The 20,467-nt window shown below is 41.1% G+C and overlaps 1 protein-coding gene across 10 annotated transcripts in view; it reads left to right on the forward strand.

The window, feature by feature from the left end:
• KIAA0319L (KIAA0319 like) overlaps window positions 1–20,467 on the forward strand; it is a 123,714-nt gene that overhangs the window by 75,048 nt on the left and 28,199 nt on the right. For all 10 annotated transcript variants that reach the window (XR_010131651.1, XR_010131652.1, XM_019015157.4 and 7 more), the window contains 5 exons: window positions 3,244–3,490; window positions 7,557–7,658; window positions 11,496–11,593; window positions 15,766–15,853; window positions 19,763–19,855. Coding sequence is in view for 8 of the 10 variants with exons in the window: in XM_019015157.4 (XP_018870702.2) it covers window positions 3,244–3,490; window positions 7,557–7,658; window positions 11,496–11,593; window positions 15,766–15,853; window positions 19,763–19,855 (628 nt within the window). In the remaining 2 variants the exon portion in view is untranslated. The remainder of the gene's footprint in view (window positions 1–3,243; window positions 3,491–7,556; window positions 7,659–11,495; window positions 11,594–15,765; window positions 15,854–19,762; window positions 19,856–20,467) is intronic.

Genomic DNA, 20,467 nt, shown 5'->3' on the forward strand with positions numbered 1-20,467 from the left:
GAAACTCCATCTCAAAAAAAAAAAAAAGACCTGTAGATGAGTGGTTATAACAGCTTGATTTGTAATAGCCAAAAGCTAGAATAAACCCAAACGTTCATCTATAGGTGAATGAGTAAACAAATTATAGTATATAATATAAAGCAGAAAACTACTTAGCAATGCTGAGGAATGAATTATTGATACACAAAACATTTTGTGCATATTTTGTTATTCATACAAAATAATTTTTCTGAGTGAAATAAGCCAGACTGCCTCTCTCAAAAAAAAGGGTACTTACTTTGTGATTCCATTTATAGAACCTTTTAGGAAATGCAAACTATAGAAACAGAAAGCAGGCCGGGCGTGGTGGCTCACGCCTGTAATCCCAGCACTTTGGGAGGCCAAGGCGGGCGGATCACGAGGTCAGGAGATTGAGACCATCCTGGCTAACACGGTGAAACCCCATCGCTACTAAAAATACAAAAAATTAGCTGGGCATGATGGCGGGCGCCTGTAGTCCCAGCTACTCAGGAGGCTGAGGCAGGAGAATGGCATGAACCCGGGAGGTGGAGCTTGCAGTGAGCCGAGATCGCGCCACTGCACTCCAGCCTGGGCGACAGAGCAAGACTCCGTCTCAAAAACAAACAAACAAACAAACAAACGAAAAAAGAAACAGCAGAATGGTTGCTTAGGGTGGGGAGGAGAAGGCATTACAAAGGAGCATGAGGAGTCTTTGGAAGTGATGGATATGCATTAGCTTGATTGTACTGGTGGTTTCAAATGTGTATACATACATAAAAATTTATCAAATTGTACATTTTATGTATGTTCAATTTATTGTATGTCAATTATACCTTAATAAAGTTTTAAAAAGGGAGGGGTAAAAATTTGGATAAACTTTACCTCTTTGCCTCTTCAAAGAAAAAATGGTCAATAAGCACATGAAAATATGCTCAATATTATTAGTCATCAGGAAAGTCATCAGTGATATATCACTTTATAACCACTAGAATGACAAAAAATAAAAAGACCAGGAATACCAAGTGTTGGTGAAGTTGTAGAGCAACTGGAACTCTCGTATGTTGCTGGTAGAAATATAAAATGTACAGCCACTTTGGGTAACAGTTCATAGTATCTTACAAAGTTAAACATATACTTATGTATAACCAGCAATTCTCCTAAGTAACTACCTAAGATAAATTAAAACACATGTTTACAGAAACATGTATACTTAAACATTCATAGCAGCTTTTATAACTAAGAATGGAAAACAACTTAAAATTCCATCAGTAGATAAATGTAAACCAAATTTTTGTGTATTTCTATAATGGAAAACTACTCAGTAATAAAAAAGAATGTACTACTGATATGCACAATATCATGAATGAATTTCAAAAACGTGTTGAGTGAAAGCCAGAAACAAAAATAGTATGTATATGCTTCCTTTTATATGAAATACAAGAAAACCCAAACTAATCTCACTTTGATAGCAAACAAATCAGTGGTTTCCTGAGCCTAGAGATGGAGACAGGGATTTATTATAAAGGGGCATGAATGAATTTTGGGGGCTGATAGAAATGTTCTCTCTCTTAATTGTGGTTACATGGGTATATATATTTATCAAAACTTTGACCTTATATACTTGAAATGTGTGTAGTTTATGTGAATTATATTTCAACCAATTTGATTTTTGTTTTTTTTGAGACAGAGTTTCACTCTGTCGCCCAGGCTGAGGTACAGTGGCATGATATCAGCTCACTGCAGCCTCCGCCTCCTCTCGGGTTCAAGTGATTCTTGTGCCTCAGCCTTCTGAGTAGCTGGGACTACAGGCGTGTACCACCATGCCCAGCTAAATTTTGTATTTTTAGTAGAGATAGGGTTTCACCATGTTGGTCAGGCTGGTCTCAAACTCCTTACCTCAAATGTTCCACCTGTCTTGGCCTCCCAAAGTGCTGGGATTACAGGTGTGAGACACCACACCCGGCCGAATTTGATTTTTAAAAAATCCATACCACCACCCTTGTTTCGCCACTCATTATTTGTCATTTGGATGAAAGCAGTACTCTTCTAAGTGATATTCCTGCTATTGCCTTACTTCTTCAAACCCATACGCTAAGAAATGACTTGTAAGACAGAAACCCGACCTTGTTACTTCCTTGCATACAACCCTTAAATTGCTTACCATTACTTAGTTTCTTAAAATAACATGTAATGCTTTTTTCCATCTGGTCTTTGCCTCTATCTTTCCAGGTCACCTTCTATTACTTTTGCCTCTCACTTTGCTTATGGCTGTCAGTTCCCAATACAGACCATGATAATTTCATTTTTTGTGCCTACACTCATTCTCTGCCCTCTGCCTTTTGTCTAGTAAACAACTGTTTATCCTCTAAAACTCAGCTTAGGGCTCTTCTCCTTCAGGAAGCCTTTTTCTTTAATAATAATAAAAAAAAATCATTCTTTTCCATACTCTTTCTCCCTCAAAGGGAGATGGATTAAGTAACTTTAGCTTGTGGTTTTTTTTTTTTTTTTGGCTCATCATAAACATTGGTATATTTACTTTTTTTTTTTCTTTTTGAGACAAGGTCTCATTCTGTCACCCAAGCTAGAGTACAGTGGCATGATCACAGTTCACTGCAGCCTTGACCTCCCAGGCTCAAGCGATTCTCCCACCTCAGCCTCCCAAGTAGCTGGGACCACAGGCATGGCCACCATGCCCAGCTAATTTTTTATGTTTTGTAGAGACAGGGTCTCGCCATATTGTCAAGGCTGGTCTTGATCTCCTAGGTTCAAGTGGTCTCCTGTCTTGGCCTCCCAAAGTGTTGGGAGTACAGGCGTGAGCCACCATGCTTAGCTGGTATATTTACTATTTTGGCTTATTATGCTTTCAGTGCTCAACGATTAGTTTTATTTATATTTTGGATCCACAAGGGCTATTTTGTAATAGGTGCTCAATAAGTATTTGTAGAAAGATTGAATAGAAATGTTAACAGGGTAAAAGTATACATTGTTTTGCTTTTCCAGCACACTTAGAATGCAGAAAATTACTATTTTGTTTTAAACAAAACATTTTGGCTAGGAAAAAAACTCAAGATTTATCTCAGCATTTAACACCACTTTTATTTGGGTGGTGAGATTAGTTTCTTTAATATTTTTGATATTTTTGCATTTTTCAAGAAAACATTTAATAGACTATTGTTTCATGAGACATAACCTGAAAAATTGTGTAACTTTTACCTACTCAAATTAGTTTTTTTATTTCTTTAGGTCCACAAGGCGATTACAATTTCCAGTCCCCTAACCACAGACCTGACTGCAGAGCTGTCTGGTGGGCCAAAGAATGTATCAGTGCAACCTGAAATATCAGAGGGTCTTGCTACTATGCCCAGCACTCAACAAGTAAAAAGTTCTGAGAAAACCCAGATTGCTGTCCCCCAGCCAGTGGCTCCCTCCTACAGTTATGCTACCCCTACCCCCCAGGCCTCTTTCCAGAGCACCTCAGCACCATACCCAGGTAAGGACCTTTGCTCTTGGAGATAGAAGGAAAAAGTAGAACATTTGATCAAAGTATTCCCTTTTAGAGGAAAGAAGGAAGGGAGGCATAACTTGAATACTGTGTGTTAGAGAAAAAATAACTCTGTCATTGCCCCTGCAGTCATGGACTGGGGGCTCTAGAGCCTTTCCTCAGCAGGCCTCCAGCTTATGGAAGTTTACGAGGCTAATTTTCACAGATCCAGATTCCACTGTGTCTTAAAGGCACATGATTCAATTAAGTATAATGTTCAAGTGATCAGTCAGAGCCTACTGGGGAGAAAGATTTGGATCAGTGTATTTGCTTACCTTCTGAAAGTCTGGTTGTAGGTCTCTCATTTTTATAGCATCTTTATTTTTATTTTTATTTATTTTTAAAACTTTTAATTTTTATGGATATATAGTAGTTGTATACATTTATGGCATACAGGAGATGTTTTGATGCAGACATGCAATGTGTAATAATCACATCATGTAAAATAGAGTATCCATCCCTTCAAGCCTTTATCCTTTGTGTTACAAACAATCCAGTTATATTATTTTAGTTATTTTAAAATGTGCAATTAAAATATTATTGACTATAGTCACCCTGTTGTGCTATCAAATACTAGGTCTTATTTGTTCTTTCTAGCTTTTTTTTATGTACTGATTAACCATCCCCCTCCCTCTTACCCCCACACTACCCTTCGCAGCCTCTGGTAACCATCCATCTGTCTAACCATTACTCTCTATCTCCATGAGTTCAGTTGTTTTGATTTTTAGATTCCACAAATAAGTGAGAACAAGCAGTGTTTGTCTGTGCCTGGCTTATTCATCTAACATAATGACCTCCAGTTCCATCCATGTTGTCAGAAATGACAAAATTTCATTCTTTTTTATGGCCAAGTAGTACTCCATTGTACATAAGCACCACATTTTCTTTATTCATTCATCTGTTGATGGACACTTAGGTTGCTTCCAAAGTTTGGCTGTTGTGAACAGTGCTGCAAACATGGGAGTGCAGATATCTCTTCAATACACTGATTTCCTTTCTTTTGGGTATAGACCCAGCAGTGGGATTACTGAGTCACATAGTAACTCTATTTTTATTTTTTTGAGGAACCTCCAAACTGTTCTCCATAGTGGTTGTACTAATTTACATTCCCACCAATAGTGTACAAGGGTTCTCCTTTTCTCCACATCCTTACCAGCATTTGTTATTGCCTGTCTTTTGTATAAAAGCCATTTTAACTGGGGTGAGATGATATCTCATTGTAGTTTTTTTTGTTTTTTTTTTTGTTTGTTTTTTTTTTGAGACAGAGTCTCACTCTGTCGCCCAGGCTGGAGTGCAGTGGCTCAATCTCGGCTCACTGCAAGCTGTGCCTCCTGGGTTCATGCCATTCTCCTGCCTCAGCCTCCCGAGTAGCTGGGACTACAGGCGCCCACCACCACGCCCAGCTAATTTTTTGTATTTTTAGTAGAGATGGGGTTTCACCGTGTTAGCCAGGATGGTCTTGATCTCCTGACCTTGTGATCCGCCTGCCTTGGCCTCCCAAAGTGCTGGGATTACAGGCGTGAGCCACTGCGCCCGGCCATCTCATTGTAGTTTTTATTTGCATTTCTCTGATGATCAGTGATGTCGAGAACCTTTTCATATGCCTGTTTGCCATTTGTAGGTCTTCTTTTGAGAAATCCCTGTTCAAATATTTTGCCCATTTTTAAATGGGATTATTAAATTTTTTCCTGTGGAGTTGTTTGAACTCTTTATATATTCTGGTTATTAATCCCTTGTCAAATGGGGAGTTTGCAGATATTTTCTCCCATTCTGTGGGTTGTCTCTTCACTTTGTTGATTGTTTCCTTTGCTGTGCAGAAGCTTTTTAACTTGATGTTATCCCGTTTGTCCATTTTCGCTTTGGTTGCCTGTCCTTGTGGGGTATTACTCAAGAATTTTTTTTTGCTCAGACCAGTGTCCTGGAGAAGCATCTTTATTTTTAAAGCCATTCATAAGAAGTAGATTTATACATAGTGTATAAATAAATCTGTGCTTCACAGGTGCTGTTCTAAGGTATTAGGAAGAATTGGTTAATCAAGAAACTAAGTTGGTCTTTATCCCCTGAAAAAGTCAAGAGGGTAAAAGCAAAGTCAGTGAAAATGAATTTTTGCCAATTTTTAATTTTTCAGGGTGTCCTTTGGTAGTAATATAACATGAAATTTTAGGGGTTCAATCCTGAGGCACCAAAGTAATTTTTGTATCCAGTCAAGATGCCTGTAATTTTTGGTGTAATTGTGAAGGGTTTGGGTTGAACTGTATTGAATAGCCATTTTTTGGTTCATTATACTTTCTCTGAGTATCATGTTTCTTTCTTTTCTTTTTTTGAAAGTCACTTCAGAGAGTTCTTATTCCATCTCCTGGGGCATCCAAATGCTGAAGCTTCCATTAAGGATGGTTTCATTTCTCCTCAAGTGCAATGTTCCCATGCAGAGGCGGATAAATCTCAAGTTTCATATTTGTCTAGGAAGCCGTTCTCGCCTCCCAGGCTTGAAATATGAGTGGACTAGCCTATTGTTTGCTTTAAGCTCTCCTAGTTTCGAAGTCTCATAGCAAATGAACATTTATTGTCAGAGAAATAAGATTTATATAATCGGTGGCTTTCAATGGTCTGCAAACATTTTTAGTTGGGGGGAGGGGAGTGATGCTACTGACGTCTGGTGAGTATGGGTCAGTGATACTGTTAAACACCTTACAGTGCTCAGGACATTTCCCTCCATGACAAAGAATTACCTGGTCCAAAATATCAGGAGTGCTGAGCTTGAGAAACTCTGACATATGTGAAATAGCTGGTGAATAGTATAAAGACAGTATATAGCTCTTTGCTGACTTGAGTGTTCCAAAAATGCTAGCATACTTCAAGATTAGATCAGTTTGAACTGAAATGGTCTGGGAAGATTTCTTGGAGAGGAGACAGACTTTAAGCTAGAAACAAAATGCTGTATTTAGAATAAAGCAAGGCAAACACCCCAATTGAAAGAAATAACTTTAGCAAAGTCCCTGAGAGTAGACCGTGGCTTTGTGGAACACAAGAGGGAAAATCAATATAACTAGAGGCAAAATTAGATAGGAAGGATAAGACAGTGAGATCAGATGATGGTTCTCTAATGGCAGGTTGGAAGTTTGTCCTTAAATATGATATGGGAGCAGGAGTCTTAAATAGAAGAGTAACATAGTGGGTGAGTATTTTGGAAAGACTAATGGTGTTGGTTGTTTTAGGAAGACAGAATAGATTGGAGTAGAGAGAGCTAGCAGAGGGAAGATAAAATAAGATTCTTGGAATAAGCAAGCTGGGCGTGGTGGTGCATGCCTGTAGTCCCAGCTACTTGGGAGGTTGAGGTGGGAAGATCACTTGAGCCCAGGAATTTGAGGCTGCAGTGAGCTATGATTACACCACTGCACTCTATCCTGAGCAACAGAGTGAGGCCCTGACTCAAAAAGAAAAAAAAAAATTCTTGGAATAATCTAGTGTGAACAATGAATCTTGTAGCAATTGGAATGGAAAGAAAGTAAGGCAGATTTGTAACCATTTGCCTTCCCTTCTAGAAACTTGATATATGTATCTTATTAGAAAATTATTTGTTAGCATAAAGGTGATACTTGAAACAGAATTTGAACTCTGTGGAATGTAGTATATAAGGAGGGCTTAGGGACAGACTGTAGTAAAAATACAGTGGAGGAAAAGAGAGAAAGGAGGAAAAATAGAATAATATGGTGTCATGATATCCAAGAGTTTTAAGATGGAGGCAGTTAGCAGTAGTAGAAGCCACTGAGATGTGAGATGAAGAATGAGGGTATTAGGGTACAGCTATTAGATTTACTAAGAAGTAGTTTTGAAAGATCCTTTTCAATGGAAAAGTGGGGACAGAATCAAATTTCAAGCAATTAGAGAGTAGAAAAAAGTAATTGATGGCAGTAGCTGAATATTGATCATGAAAGGAGTTTGATCACAAAAGAAGGAGAGAAATAAGACAGTCTGGATCTATTTCTTATCTCTGGTATATTTACTTTGTTTCCAGTTATAAAGGAACTGGTGGTATCTGCTGGAGAGAGTGTCCAGATAACCCTGCCTAAGAATGAAGTTCAATTAAATGCATATGTTCTCCAAGAACCACCTAAAGGTAAACATCCCCTTACATTTGGATAACCGTTTTTTGTTTTTAAAAGAGATGGAGTCTTGCTGTGTTGTCCAGGCTGGTCTCAAACTCCTGGGCTCAGGAGATCTTCCCACCTTAGTCTTCCTAGTAGCTGGAACTACAGGCATACACTACCACTCCTGGCCCTTATCTTTTTCCCTCCTCTGACTTCCTGTCAGGAAAATATATATATTTTTTAAGTTACAAATTTATATTAGCAGTCATCTTGAATAACTTCTTTCCAAGTTCTACATCTGCTATTTACTGGTTGTTTGGCCAAAATAAACAGATTAATCTGAGTCTCAGTTTCTTTCTCTTAAAATGGATATAAATACAACCTAATAAATATGTTCTGTGTTAATAAGCATCAGCTATATGCTAGGCACTAAACTGGTAACTTATCTACTATCTCATTTTGCCCTTAAAGTAATCTTATGAGGTAGGAAGTATTATCCCCATTTTATTGAGAAAGAAATGGAAATTAAGAGAAGTCATTTACTTAGATTCACACAGATAATGAGTGGCTCAGCTGAGATTTGAACCCAAGCTTGACATCAAAGCCTGTGAGCTCAAACCCTACATTATATAGTACCTCTCATATTCCATAAATATTTGTGCATACCCGGGTTATATCCTATCCTCACAGGACCGTTGTAAGGACCATTGTTTCCCATAGTGAGAACCCTGTCCCTGGGGGAAAAAAAAGATAAGCCTAATGTGATATACAAAATTCAAGTTTATAAAATATACAAAGTATGGATGATTAATTCATTATTTAAGAAAACTTTTGTAATATGAACATTACTTTCACCTTTGAAGTATGTGTTAATATACCAAAGTTTGACTTACAAACACATATGGGTTCTCTTAACACTATTTATGACTTGAGTGGTACATACTTTGATGGAAATTGAGTGAGTTGGGTTTATGTTATGCTCATTAAAAGGTTAGTCAAGTAGAATGTCCTTCCCTATTTAGGATGGGGTCCTTCCATTTTAGGTACACACATCTCCAATACAGTATTCTTAATTTCTAGGCCTAATACCAAATAGCATATTAATGCAAAAAGTACTTTTCCAGAAGCAAAATGCCCTGTCTGTTCTATATTTCTGCTCTCAAATTGAGGTTTCCTTATCAATTCATTTCACATTCCTCTAGAGAAGCTTTTTCCTTTCTTCCTCTGGTGACAAGTTAAGGTGATTGGGTTTAGTGGCCTTTGAAGTTGGAGGTGAGGGACTGCCTTGAGCTGTTGATTACTACCATTCTTTTGTGAAAGACATGTTTGGCTCTACTGTATTTTCTTTCCTAACCCATATTTGCATGTACCTTTCTGTGGGTTACTATCATTTTGTAGATCAGTGTTTCAAAACACGTTAGTTTAGAAATAGATTCTTTGGCCAGGCCTGGTGGTTCACACTTGTAATCCTGGTACTTTGGGAGGCTGAGGTGGGTGAATCACCTTAGGGTCAGGAGTTCAAGACCAGCCTGGCCAACATGGCGAAACCCCATCTCTACCAAAAATACAAAAAAATTAGCTGGGTGTGGTGGTGGGCGCCTGTAATCCCAGCTACTTGAGAGGCTGAGGCAGGAGAATCGCTTGAACCCAGGAGGCGGAGGTTGCAGTGAGCCAAGATTGTGCCATTGCACTCCAGCCTGGGTGACAGAGCAAGACTCTGTCTCAAAAAAAAAGAAAAAAAAAAAAAGGCTGGGCGCAGTGGCTCATGCCTGTAATCCCAGCACTTTGGGAGGCTGAGGCGGGCAGATCACCTGAGGTCAGGAGTTCAAGACCAGCCTGGCCAACATGGTGAAACCCCATCTCTACTAAAAATAAGCCAGGTGTGATGGCGGGCACCTTAATCCCAGCCACTGGGGAGGTTGAGGCTTGAGAATTGCTTGAACCCAGGAGGCGGAGGTTGCAGTGAGCCGAGATTATGCCACTGCACTCCAGCCTGGGTGGCAGAGAGAGACTCCATCTCATTTAAAAAAAAAAAAAAAGGGGAAATAGATTATTTTCTCCTGTCCTCTCTCCAGGTTCTTCCACCTTTATTAGATATGTGAGATGGATGGTTTCAAACTTTCAAAGGTTGGGGGTGATGAGGCAGGACCAATTCTGCATGCTCTTTATCCTTCTCCTGCCCTATGGCAGCCCATTAGGATCCCTCCAGGTCCATTTTCAAAACCACTGTCCAGCTGGGCGTGGTGGCTCATGCCTGTAATCCTAGCACTTTGGGAGGCTGAGGCAGGCAGATCCTGACTTGAGGTCAGAAGTTTGAGACCAGCTTGGCCAACATGGTGAAACTCTGTTTATACTAAAAATATAAAAATTAGCCAGACGTGGTGGTGCGTGCCTGTAATCCTAGCCACTTGGGAGGCTGAGGCAGGAGGATCAGTTGAACCCGGGTGGCAGAGGTTGCAGTGAGCTGAGATCGCACCACTGCACTCCAGCCTGGGCAACAGCAAGACTTCATCTCAATCAATCAGTCAGTCAATAGAACAAACGAACGACTGTCCTCAGTCGCTGCAACCAGCACTCTTTCTAACAGAGTTACACTCAGTTGTTCCTACCTTTGAACATATTTCTGCCTGCGAGGCATAATTCATCCCCTGAGCTTTTTCTGTCCTAGGAATATTGTCCTGTTTTGAAATTTATGTTGCTAGCCTTAGCTATTATAAAATTATCTGTTCCCAAACTGTTTTCTACATGGAAAAGAATTTCCAGCTACAGTTGGAAGAAATGTCTCTGAGTACAAGTCCTGCTTGTGCTGCTTCTTTCCGTCTCCTCTCGTAACGTAACTACTACATACTATATACATTTGTGAGAGCTGTTGGTGCTGACAACTGGCCAAAAAAATTCTTGTTTTGGAGGAGGAACGAAGGAAGGAAGACCTTGTCTCCCAGAATTATAAAATAAAATTGGTCTTCAGATGAAGGATATCTTGGAATTAGGTTCTGTGTACTGATTTTAACATTTGAACTCATGAAATAAGAAAAAGATGACCACTCTCTGTTAAGCGTTTCAGGTTTTTTTCTTTCCTCCTTTTTCGTTTTTACTTTTGGTTAGTAACTTAAACTAAACCTTCCTACCAAAGTCCTCCCTTCCCTAACCAGAAATGCATTTTGATCCAAAAAAATTTAAGACTACTTTTTCTGGGGAGGGATGCCATTTAGATAGGATCCTACCCTTGCCCTACCTAGTGATATAGTCTGACCTGCAAGTGGGTACCATTTAATGCTTCATTTGATTTTAATTAATTTCACTGGGCCTGTTTTAAATGGGCCATCTCCTACCATCTTCTGCAGTGTGTTATTTAGCTCAGCAGGAATGAAGTAGCTCTTTTAACTCACCAGGGTGTGATGACCTCAGTGAGATGAGCATTGTTAGCACTCTGTAAAAAGCTATTTTTGAACCATGTTATTTAGAAGTCATTGCTGTTCTTTGTTGCAAAAGAAGTTTTGCAAGAAAATGGCCTTTGTTCCCAATGAGTTCATCTATAATGGTTGGTCAGACATGTATTTTCAGTGGTATGCCACACCATGAGCAACCTGGTATTTTTTAGGAAGGATTGGCCCTGAGAGGATCGGTATAGGGCAGGAATAAGCATTGTTGGGAGAGAGTTGGAAGAAGCCCTAACTGTAGCTGAGTCAGCAGAATTCGCTCTTTCTTTCAGCAGATGGTTTGGTTTCCCTACAGGCTTTGGGGTGAAATCTTAAAAACTAAAGCCTTGTCAAGATCAGAAGAGATTTGTTATTGGCAGGCTATGTGGCTGTCCTCTTTGTGTGTAGGTGTGTGTTTTCATGATTTTTGTAACTGCCCTTCTATAGGAGAAACGTACACCTACGACTGGCAGCTGATTACTCATCCTAGAGACTACAGTGGAGAAATGGAAGGGAAACATTCCCAGATCCTCAAACTATCGAAGGTGAATTTGCCTCCTTTCACTTGCAGGGCAAAGGTAGAGGAGTTGACTATTTTCTAAAATGAATATCATATAATTTTCTGTCTACACTTAAGTTGTAAACAGTCTTTTAGAAATGAATCCTCCAAAAATCTGACTGGCTGACATCCAGTATTTGTTAGTGTATGATTCTCAAAATTTCATTTATGGTAAGAAGACTGTACCAGCATGGTAGTGGTGGCTGAAAATATACACTAAACAGCTTTTAAGGCTAACTTAAGGATTTTAGAATTTGGGGTAAGCTAGGTTATTTGTGGCCACATGACTGCATACATTGACTCAGCCTTTGTGGGATTCAGTATAGGTTTTTTCTTTTCTTTTTTTTTTTTTTTTTTGAGACAGGGTCTTGCTCTGTCACCTAGGCCGAAGTGCAGTGGTGTGATCACGGCTCACTGCAGTCTTGACTTCCCAGGCTCAAGCAATCCTCCTACCTCAGCCTCCTGAGTAGCTGAGACTGCAGGGTCATGCCATTATACCTGGCTAATTTTTGTATTTTTTATAGAGATAGAGTCTCATCATATTGCCCAGGCTGGTCTTGAACACCTGGCCTCAAGCATTCCTCCCGTCTCAGCCTTCCAAAGTGCTGAGATTACAGGTGTGAGCCACCATGCCCAGCCTAAGTACAGTTGTTGACAGCTCTAAAATGTTTGTATTTGGCTGGGCGCAGTGGCTCCCGCCTGTAATCCAAGCACTTTGGGAGGCTGAGGTGGGGTGGGACAACTGCTTGAGGCCACGAGTTTGAGAAGAGACTGGGAAACATGGCGAGACCCTGTCTCTACAAAAAATAAAAAATTAGCTGGGTGTGGTGGTTCATACCTGTAGTCCCAGCTGGTCAGGAGGCGGAGGTGGGAGGATCACTTAAACCCAGGAGTTTAAGGCTGCAGTGAGCTATGATCATACCACTGCCCTAAAGCCCAGGTGACAAAGTGAGATCTTTTCTCTAAGAAAAAAGTTTGTATTCTTTGGCCCAGCAGTCTCATTTAGTCATTCATTCTACATCTATTCATTGTGCACTGGTTATGTGGCAGGCATTGGGGATTTACCAGAGAATTAGTTATAATTTTAATGTTCAAGAACAATAGAGTCTAGTAGGTGATACTGATAGGAAGCAGATAATTATAACAGGTGGCACACTAGGTCAGTGCACAGGGTCATTGAAGCCTTGGAAAGGTAGAGTGGATTTCTTAGAGTGACTGACTTACTAGGTAAAGGGTGAAGGGATAATACCTCAAGCAGAAGAAGCAACATGTCCACTGGGCCAAAAATGGGAGAGAAAATGTGGGGAAAGGGGAATTTATATGTGGTTCTGACTAAGTTGGAAAGATGCAGGGGCCAGATGGAGCAAAAGCCTTATATGCCAGATTAAGGACTTTGAATCTTATCCAGAAGGAATATGGAGCCCTTGAAAGGCTTTAAGCAAGAGAAACACATGTTTAGATCTTCAGATTAGAAAAATCACCTGACTACAGATTGGAGGAGATAAGACTCAAACTATAGAGGTCAGTGAGGAATCTGCTGAAAAATTTAGGTGTAAAATGATAGTAGCCTGAGTGAAAGAACTAAATAAGTAAAATTGAAAACCACCAGCCTGGACAACATGGTGAAACTCTAACTCCACAAAAAATACAAAAATTAGTTGGGTGTGGTGGCATGTGCCTGTGGTCCCAGCTACTCAGGAGGGTGAGGTGGGAGGATCGCTTGAGCCCAGGAGGTAGAGGTTGCAGTGAGCCATGATCATGCTACTGCACTCCAGCCTGAGCAACAAAGTGAGACTGTGTCTCAAAAAATAAAAATAAAAACCACCTATTGAATTCATACCATGTGCCATACCCAGTGCTGATTATTTTGTACACTTATTTCTTTTAATCTTCGTAACAATCCCAGGATATAGGTATTACTATCTTTTTTACAAATGACAAAACTAAAAACTGGAGAAATGAAGTGATTTGGCCAAAGTTCACAAAGGTATTAAATGGTAGGTCTAAACTGGAGCTTTCCATCTCTAAAGGCCATGCCTTTAATAATTGTGCTATGACAAGTGGTTAAGAACTAAGGTGATGGCAGTGTGGATGGAGACAAGTGAGTAGATTGGAAAAATAATATGGGGTTTGACTTGATAAAATTTGATGATTGATGAACTGATTGGGGATGTTGGGGAAGAGAAGTCCAGGATAATTCTAGCTTTTTGGCTTAGGTACCTGGGTGGATGTTCATTGAAATGAGGAGCACAGAAGGAGAAGCAAGTTTTAAGGAGAAGTTTGCAGATGATTAGTTCATTTTTGGACAGAGTGAGTTTGAGGTACCTGTGAGACATTTGAACTGAGTTGTCCAGTTAGTAGCTGGGGGAAAGGGACTGGAGGTCAAAAGACAAGTCTGGGCTGGAGAGATATATTTGCACATCAACCTCAAATAGATGATTTTTGAAGCCACAGCAATAGATAAAATCAACCAGGGAGAGTGTGCAGAGTGAAGAAATAAGCAGGCTGAGGTTGGAATCCTGGGAACACCCATCATTTAAGGGATGGAGGGTAGAGGAAACTGAAGGAAATGAAGTGTGAGCACAGAAGTGAAAGCCAAGAAGAAGAGTGTTATAAAGAGGAAATAGCCAAAGATACTACTTGTGGTTCAATTAGTATTTACCCAAAGAAAATACTTCAAAAGAAAGAAAGAAAGAAAAAAACATTTGCCTGGAAGATGTTCATTACAGCATTAGTCATAATAGTAAAAATTTGGAAACAACCCAAGTATCCAACAATTTGAAATGCTTATGTGAAATTTGACACATTTGTTCATATACTGCTCTGTGGTCGTTAAAATAAATATTAAAAAGATTGTGGCTGGGTGCGGTGGCTCAAGCCTGTAATCCCAGCACTTTGGGAGGCCGAGGTGGGTGGATCACCTGAGGTCAGGAGTTCAAGACCAGCCTGGCCAACATGGCAAAACCCATGTCTCTACTAAAAATATAAAAATTAGCTGGGAATGGTGGTGCAGGCCTGTATTCCCAGCTACTTGGGAGGCTAAGGCATGAGAATCACTTGAACCCAGGAGGCAGCAGTTGCAGTGAGTCAAGATTGCATCACTGCTCTCCAGCCTGGGCGACAGGGTGAGATTCTGTCTCAAAAAAAAAAAAAAAGATTGTATGATTGTATTATAGTAGGGAAGGTGTGTTCATGCTAAATGAATGGAAGAAAGAACAATAGAAAGTTTGATACCTTGATTTTAGCTAGAACTTTGAATACCACTGAAATATGAGCTCCTTGAAGATAGAGATCTTACCTTATTCGTATCCAAACTACAAGCCTAGGACAATGACTGGTACATGATTTGGTTTCAGTAAATGCTTGTTAAACGAATGAGCTGTACACAACTATTATTTTAATATGTGGTCAAGGATTAGAAGGAAATGGAGAAATTTGATGAGTTGATGTGTTATGATAGTGATATGCTGGGTACTTTTTTGTTTTTTCTTTTATATTAAGTTTATAAATTAGTAAAAATCAGGAGGGAAAAATATTCAGATATTTGGGAACTATTTAGTATCTTTACAAAATGTTTTTCTTTGAAGTGATGATTATTTTAATTTCGTAACTCTGTGGAGTGGGATATTGGGGCCCTTAATGTTCTTCTGAAAAGAAAATGGGAGTACAGAGATATTTGAAATCCCTTCTGTTGTTCTAGAGTCAGCTAGTCATAAGATTCACATTAAAAGGGTTTTTTTTTTTTTTTTCGGTTCATTGTTTATCTCTTCAGCTAGTTTACTTTTTCTTGCTGGAGTGCAGTGACATGATCTCGGCTCACTGTAACCTCCACCGCCCGGGCTCAAGCCCTCCTTTCACCTCAGCCTACTAAGTAGCTGGGACTACAGATGTGTGCCACCACACCTGGCTAATTTTTGTATTTTTGGTAGAGATGGGGTTTTGGCATATTGCCCAGGCTGGTCTTGAACTCAGGAACTCAAGTGATCCACCCGCCTCCTCCCAAATTGCTAGGATTACAGGCTACTTTACCTTTTCCATTTTGGAAACAGGGGAAGGAAAGAGTGAAAGATTCAGCTTGGGAAAGTTCAGATATATCTTATTTTAAATGTAATTCATGCTCTTTGTGATTGTCTAAGAGATCTTCTCTCACTTCTGCAGCTCACTCCAGGCCTGTATGAATTCAAAGTGATTGTAGAGGGTCAAAATGCCCATGGGGAAGGCTATGTGAACGTGACAGTCAAGCCAGGTATGTTTTCAGCCCTGGCTGTGTCTCCCTTCCTCCCTCTGCAGGACTCCTGAGGAGATAGAGATTTGATTTGGGGTTTTTGATTCTCATTTTTTTTGTAATATATTTATTCAGCAATTCCTAGTTCAATGTGGTGAATAGTTACAATAGCAAAATACAGACTTTGTTCCAACAGTGCTCTAGTTGGAATGCTGAGCTGGACACATGGCCCACAGTGCAGTATGGCCTAAGCAATAACTTATCTACTGAGAACTACTTCTTCAAGTGGGCCATGCTGAGAGGGACCATGAGTTGTAATTAACAGACACAGGGAAGCCAAGAGCCTAGGAGAAGCATGCAGAAGGAGAACCAGCCAAGTGACCAGCTCTTTCTGATCTCTTTCCAGAGATGTGGGTGGGCCTTTGTACACAGAGTTCCTCATTTAAACACTACCAGTCTCTTTCACCTTGGTAACAAAATCATGTCATTCTCTTAAAATGAACCACTGTAGGTAGATCACAGTGCAGTAGGAAGGAATCTTATTTTGCATTTTCAGAGAAATTTAAGAGAAGATGGGCAGTTGTATTAGTACATTTTCATGGTGCTGATAAAGACATACCTGAGACTGGGCAATTTACGAAAGAAAGAGGTTTAATGGACTTACAGTTCCACGTGGCTGGGGAGGCCTCACAATCATGTTGGAAGACAAGGAGGAGCAAGTCACGTCTTATGTAGATGACAACAGGCAAAAAGAGAGTTTGTGCAAGGAAACTCCCATTTTTAAAACCATCAAATCTCATGAGACTCATTCACTATCACAAGAACAGCATAGGAAAGACCTGCCCCCATAATTCAATTACCTCCCACCAGGTTCCTCCCACTGGGTTCCTCCCACGACACGTGGGAATTGTGGGAGTTACAATTCAAGATGAGATTTGGGTGGGGACACAGCCAAACCATATCATTCCACCCCTGGCCCCTCCCAAATCTCATGTCCTCACATTTCAAAACCAATCATGCCTTCCCAACAGTCCCCCAAAGTCTTAACTTGTTTCAGCATTAACTGAAAAGTCCACAGTCCAATGTCTCATCTGAGACAAGGCAAGTCGATTCTGCCTGTGAGCCTGTAAAATAAAAGCAAGTTAGTTACTTCCTAGGTACAATGGGGGTACAGGCTTGGATAAATATAGCCGTTCCAAATGGGAGAATTTGGCCAAAACAGAGGGGTTACAGGCCCCATGCAAGTGCAGAATCCAGCAGGGCAGTCAAGTCTTAAAACTCCAAAATGATCTCCTTTGACTCCATGTCTCACATCCAGGTCATGCTGATGCAAGAGGTGCGTTGCTATGGTCTTGGGCAGCTCTACTCCTGTGGCTTTGCAGGGTACAGCCTCCCTCTCAGCTACTTTCACAGCCTGGCGTTGAGTGTCTGCAGCTTTTCCAGGTGCATAGTGCAAGCTGTCAGTGGATTTACCATTCTGGGGTCTGGAGGACAGTGGCCCTTTTCTCACAGCTCCACTAGGCAGTTCCCCAGTAGGGACTGTGTGGGCCTCCAACCCCATATTTCCCTTCTGCACTGCCTTGGCAGAGGTTCTCCATGAGAGCCCCGCCCCTGCAGCAGACATCTGCCTGGACATCCAGGTGTTTCCATACATACTCTGAAATCTAGGCAGAAGTTCCCAAACCTCAATTTTTGACTTCTGTGTACTTGCAGGCTCAACACCACATGGAAACTGCCAAGACTTGAGGCTTGTACCCTCTGAAGCCACAGCCTGAGCTCTACGTTGGCCCTTTTCAGCCATGGCTGGAGCAGCTGGGATGCAGGGCACCAAGTCCCTAGGCTGCACACAGCACTGAGAACCTGGGCCTGGCCCACGAAACCATTTTTCCCTCCTAGGCCTCCAGGCCTCCAGCCCCTGTGAGGGCTGCTATGAAGGCCTCTCACATGCCCTAGAGACATTTTCCCCATTTTCTTGGGGATTAACTTTCAGCTCCTCATTACTGATGCAAATTTGTGAAGCCAGCTTGAATTTCTTCTTAGAAAATGGGATTTTGTTTTCTATTGCATTGTCAGGCTGCAAATTTTCTGAACTTTTATGCTCTACTTCCCTTATAAAACTGAATGCCTTTAACAGCACCCAAGTCACCTCTTGAATGCTTTGCTCTTTAGAAATTTCTTCTGCCAGATTCCCTAAATCATCTCTCAAGTTCAAAGTTCTGCAGATCTCTAGGGCCAGGGCAAAATGCTGCCAGTCTCTTTGCGAAAACATAGCAAGAGTCACCTTTGCTCCAGTTCCCAACAATTTCCTCATTTCCATCTGAGACCATTTCAACCTGAACTTTATTGTCCATATTGCTATTAGCATTTTGGGCAAAGCCATTCAACAAGTCTCTAGGAAGTTCCAAACTTTCCCACATTTTCCTGTCTTCTTCTGAGCCCTCCAAACTGCTTGAACCTCTGCCTGTTACCCAGTTGCAAAGTTGCTTCCACATTTTTGGATATCTTTTCAGCAGCACCCTACTCTACTGGTACCAATTTACTGTATTAGTACATTTTCACACTACTGATAAAGACATGCCCGAGACTGGGCAATTTACAAAAGAATGAGTTTTAATGGACTTAGAGTCGCACGTGGCTGGGGAGGCCTCACAACCATGGCGGAAGGCAAGGAGAAGCAAGTCATGTCTTACATGGATGGCAGCAGGCAAAAAGAGAGCTTGTGCAGAGTAACTCCTGTTTTTAACACCATCAGATCTTGTGAGACTCATTCACTATCATGAGAACAGCACAGGAAAGACCCGCCCCCATAATTTAATCACTTCCCACCAGGTTCCTCCCATGACGTGGGAATTGTGGGAGTTACAATTCAAGATGAGATTTGGGTGGAGACACAGCCAGACCATATCAACAGTGGTACATATACAGCATAAATTCTCAATGCTCTTTTCTTTCTTGGTAATAGATTTTCTTTTCATTCCTTGTACTTTGTAGCCAAGATAATCCTTTCACCTTCTTAAAAATGTGATCAGCATCAAGACCATTTGATCATTTTGCAAAGAAAAGGCCATGGATTTGTAGCACACAGTCATTTGGGTGGACCAGAGTGATTTGTGACCTTCCCATCACTTAACCCATAGTTAGTTCACGTACAGTGAGCTCTAGGATGGTTGAGAAACCACCCATCAGCTTTTCAGCACAGTCTGTGCCAAGGGACGGTTTGATTGCCAAGGCCTTTATTGCCCACAGCTTGTTTGTTGTCTGCCTGTAGTCAGGCTTGGCTGAAAGGAGTCACTTGCTGCTGTAGTACTTTTCATCAACTAGATAGCACATGAGCATTGAAAGAATACACAGGGCATGGTCTTAGGAATGGTCAGACTTGGAAGAGGCTTTTATACTCCGAAGTGTCTTATGTTAGAATGGCAGTCTGGTCTTGTGACTCTCCTCTGTGGTGATGCTTCAATCATTAATTATGTATTGCAGGGGTCCCCAGCCCCAAGGCCATGGACCGCTATCGGTCTGTGGCCTGTTAGGAACTGGGCTGCACAGCAGGAGATAAATGGCGGGTGAGTGAGCACTACTGCCTGAGCTCTGCCTCCTGTCAGATCAGTAATGGCATTAGATTCTCACAGGAGGATGAACCTTATTGTGAACTGCACACGCAAGGGATCTAGGTTGTACACTCCTTTTGAGGCTCTAATCCCTGATGGTCTGAGGTGGAAGTTTCATCCCAAAACCACGCACTGTACCCCCGCCCCCAACCCCCACCCCCCGTTCATGGAAAAATTGTCTTCCACAAAACTGGTCCCTGGTGCCAAAAAGGTTAGGGACCACTGATGTAATGGAAATTGATTTATAATCCTCTCAGATACAGCCTGCTCCTGTAATTTCTGAAGCCCCTTTCCCAATTTCTTTTGGGTCACTTTCTTGCAGAGCCCCGTAAGAATCGGCCCCCCATTGCTATCGTGTCACCTCAGTTCCAGGAGATCTCTTTGCCAACCACTTCTACAGTCATTGATGGCAGTCGTGAGTACTTGTCTAAGTATGATGTTTTAGAAGAACATTCACCATGTACTCTGATAGAAAACTCTAGTAGAAGATTTGGGGCCAGCTGTGTCTGCATTCTGTTTAGGCCAGTCATCTTGACCATGTTAGGGGAAGGCCAACCATCTGAAGCAACTGACCGAAAAGCAACACACCAGACAGGCCTTCTTTAAAATCCCCAGGTAGCCTATTTGAAATAATATTTCCACTTTGAGATGGTAAGAAACTGAAATTATGCATGTAATTAGCATGATTTTAGTTGAAACTCACTGGTTTTCAGATTTGCTTAGTTGGAGTTGCCTTTTTCATTCATGGAACCAAAGTTCCTTCCAATCATAGCAAGGTAAGTAACTGGGAGGCCTGACTGAGGAGCTTTTACCCAGCCATCACTTGCCTAACAAGATTCTCATCAGCCGCCTCCTGGAGACACTCACAGAATGCACTCCACACCCTGGTCTGGGCTCCTTAACGTTTTACTCTTCAGAGTAGTGTCATCCAGTGAGTGACATGAGAGGATTTTGGGTCTTTGCCCTTAATTGTGGCTGTATGGTGCAAGAGGTTTCAGACCTATCCTCTCACCAGTATTTGCTTGTT

The sequence above is a fragment of the Gorilla gorilla genome, chromosome 1 (genome assembly GCF_029281585.2).
Source record: "Gorilla gorilla gorilla isolate KB3781 chromosome 1, NHGRI_mGorGor1-v2.1_pri, whole genome shotgun sequence".
Classification (NCBI taxonomy): Eukaryota; Metazoa; Chordata; class Mammalia; order Primates; family Hominidae; genus Gorilla; species Gorilla gorilla.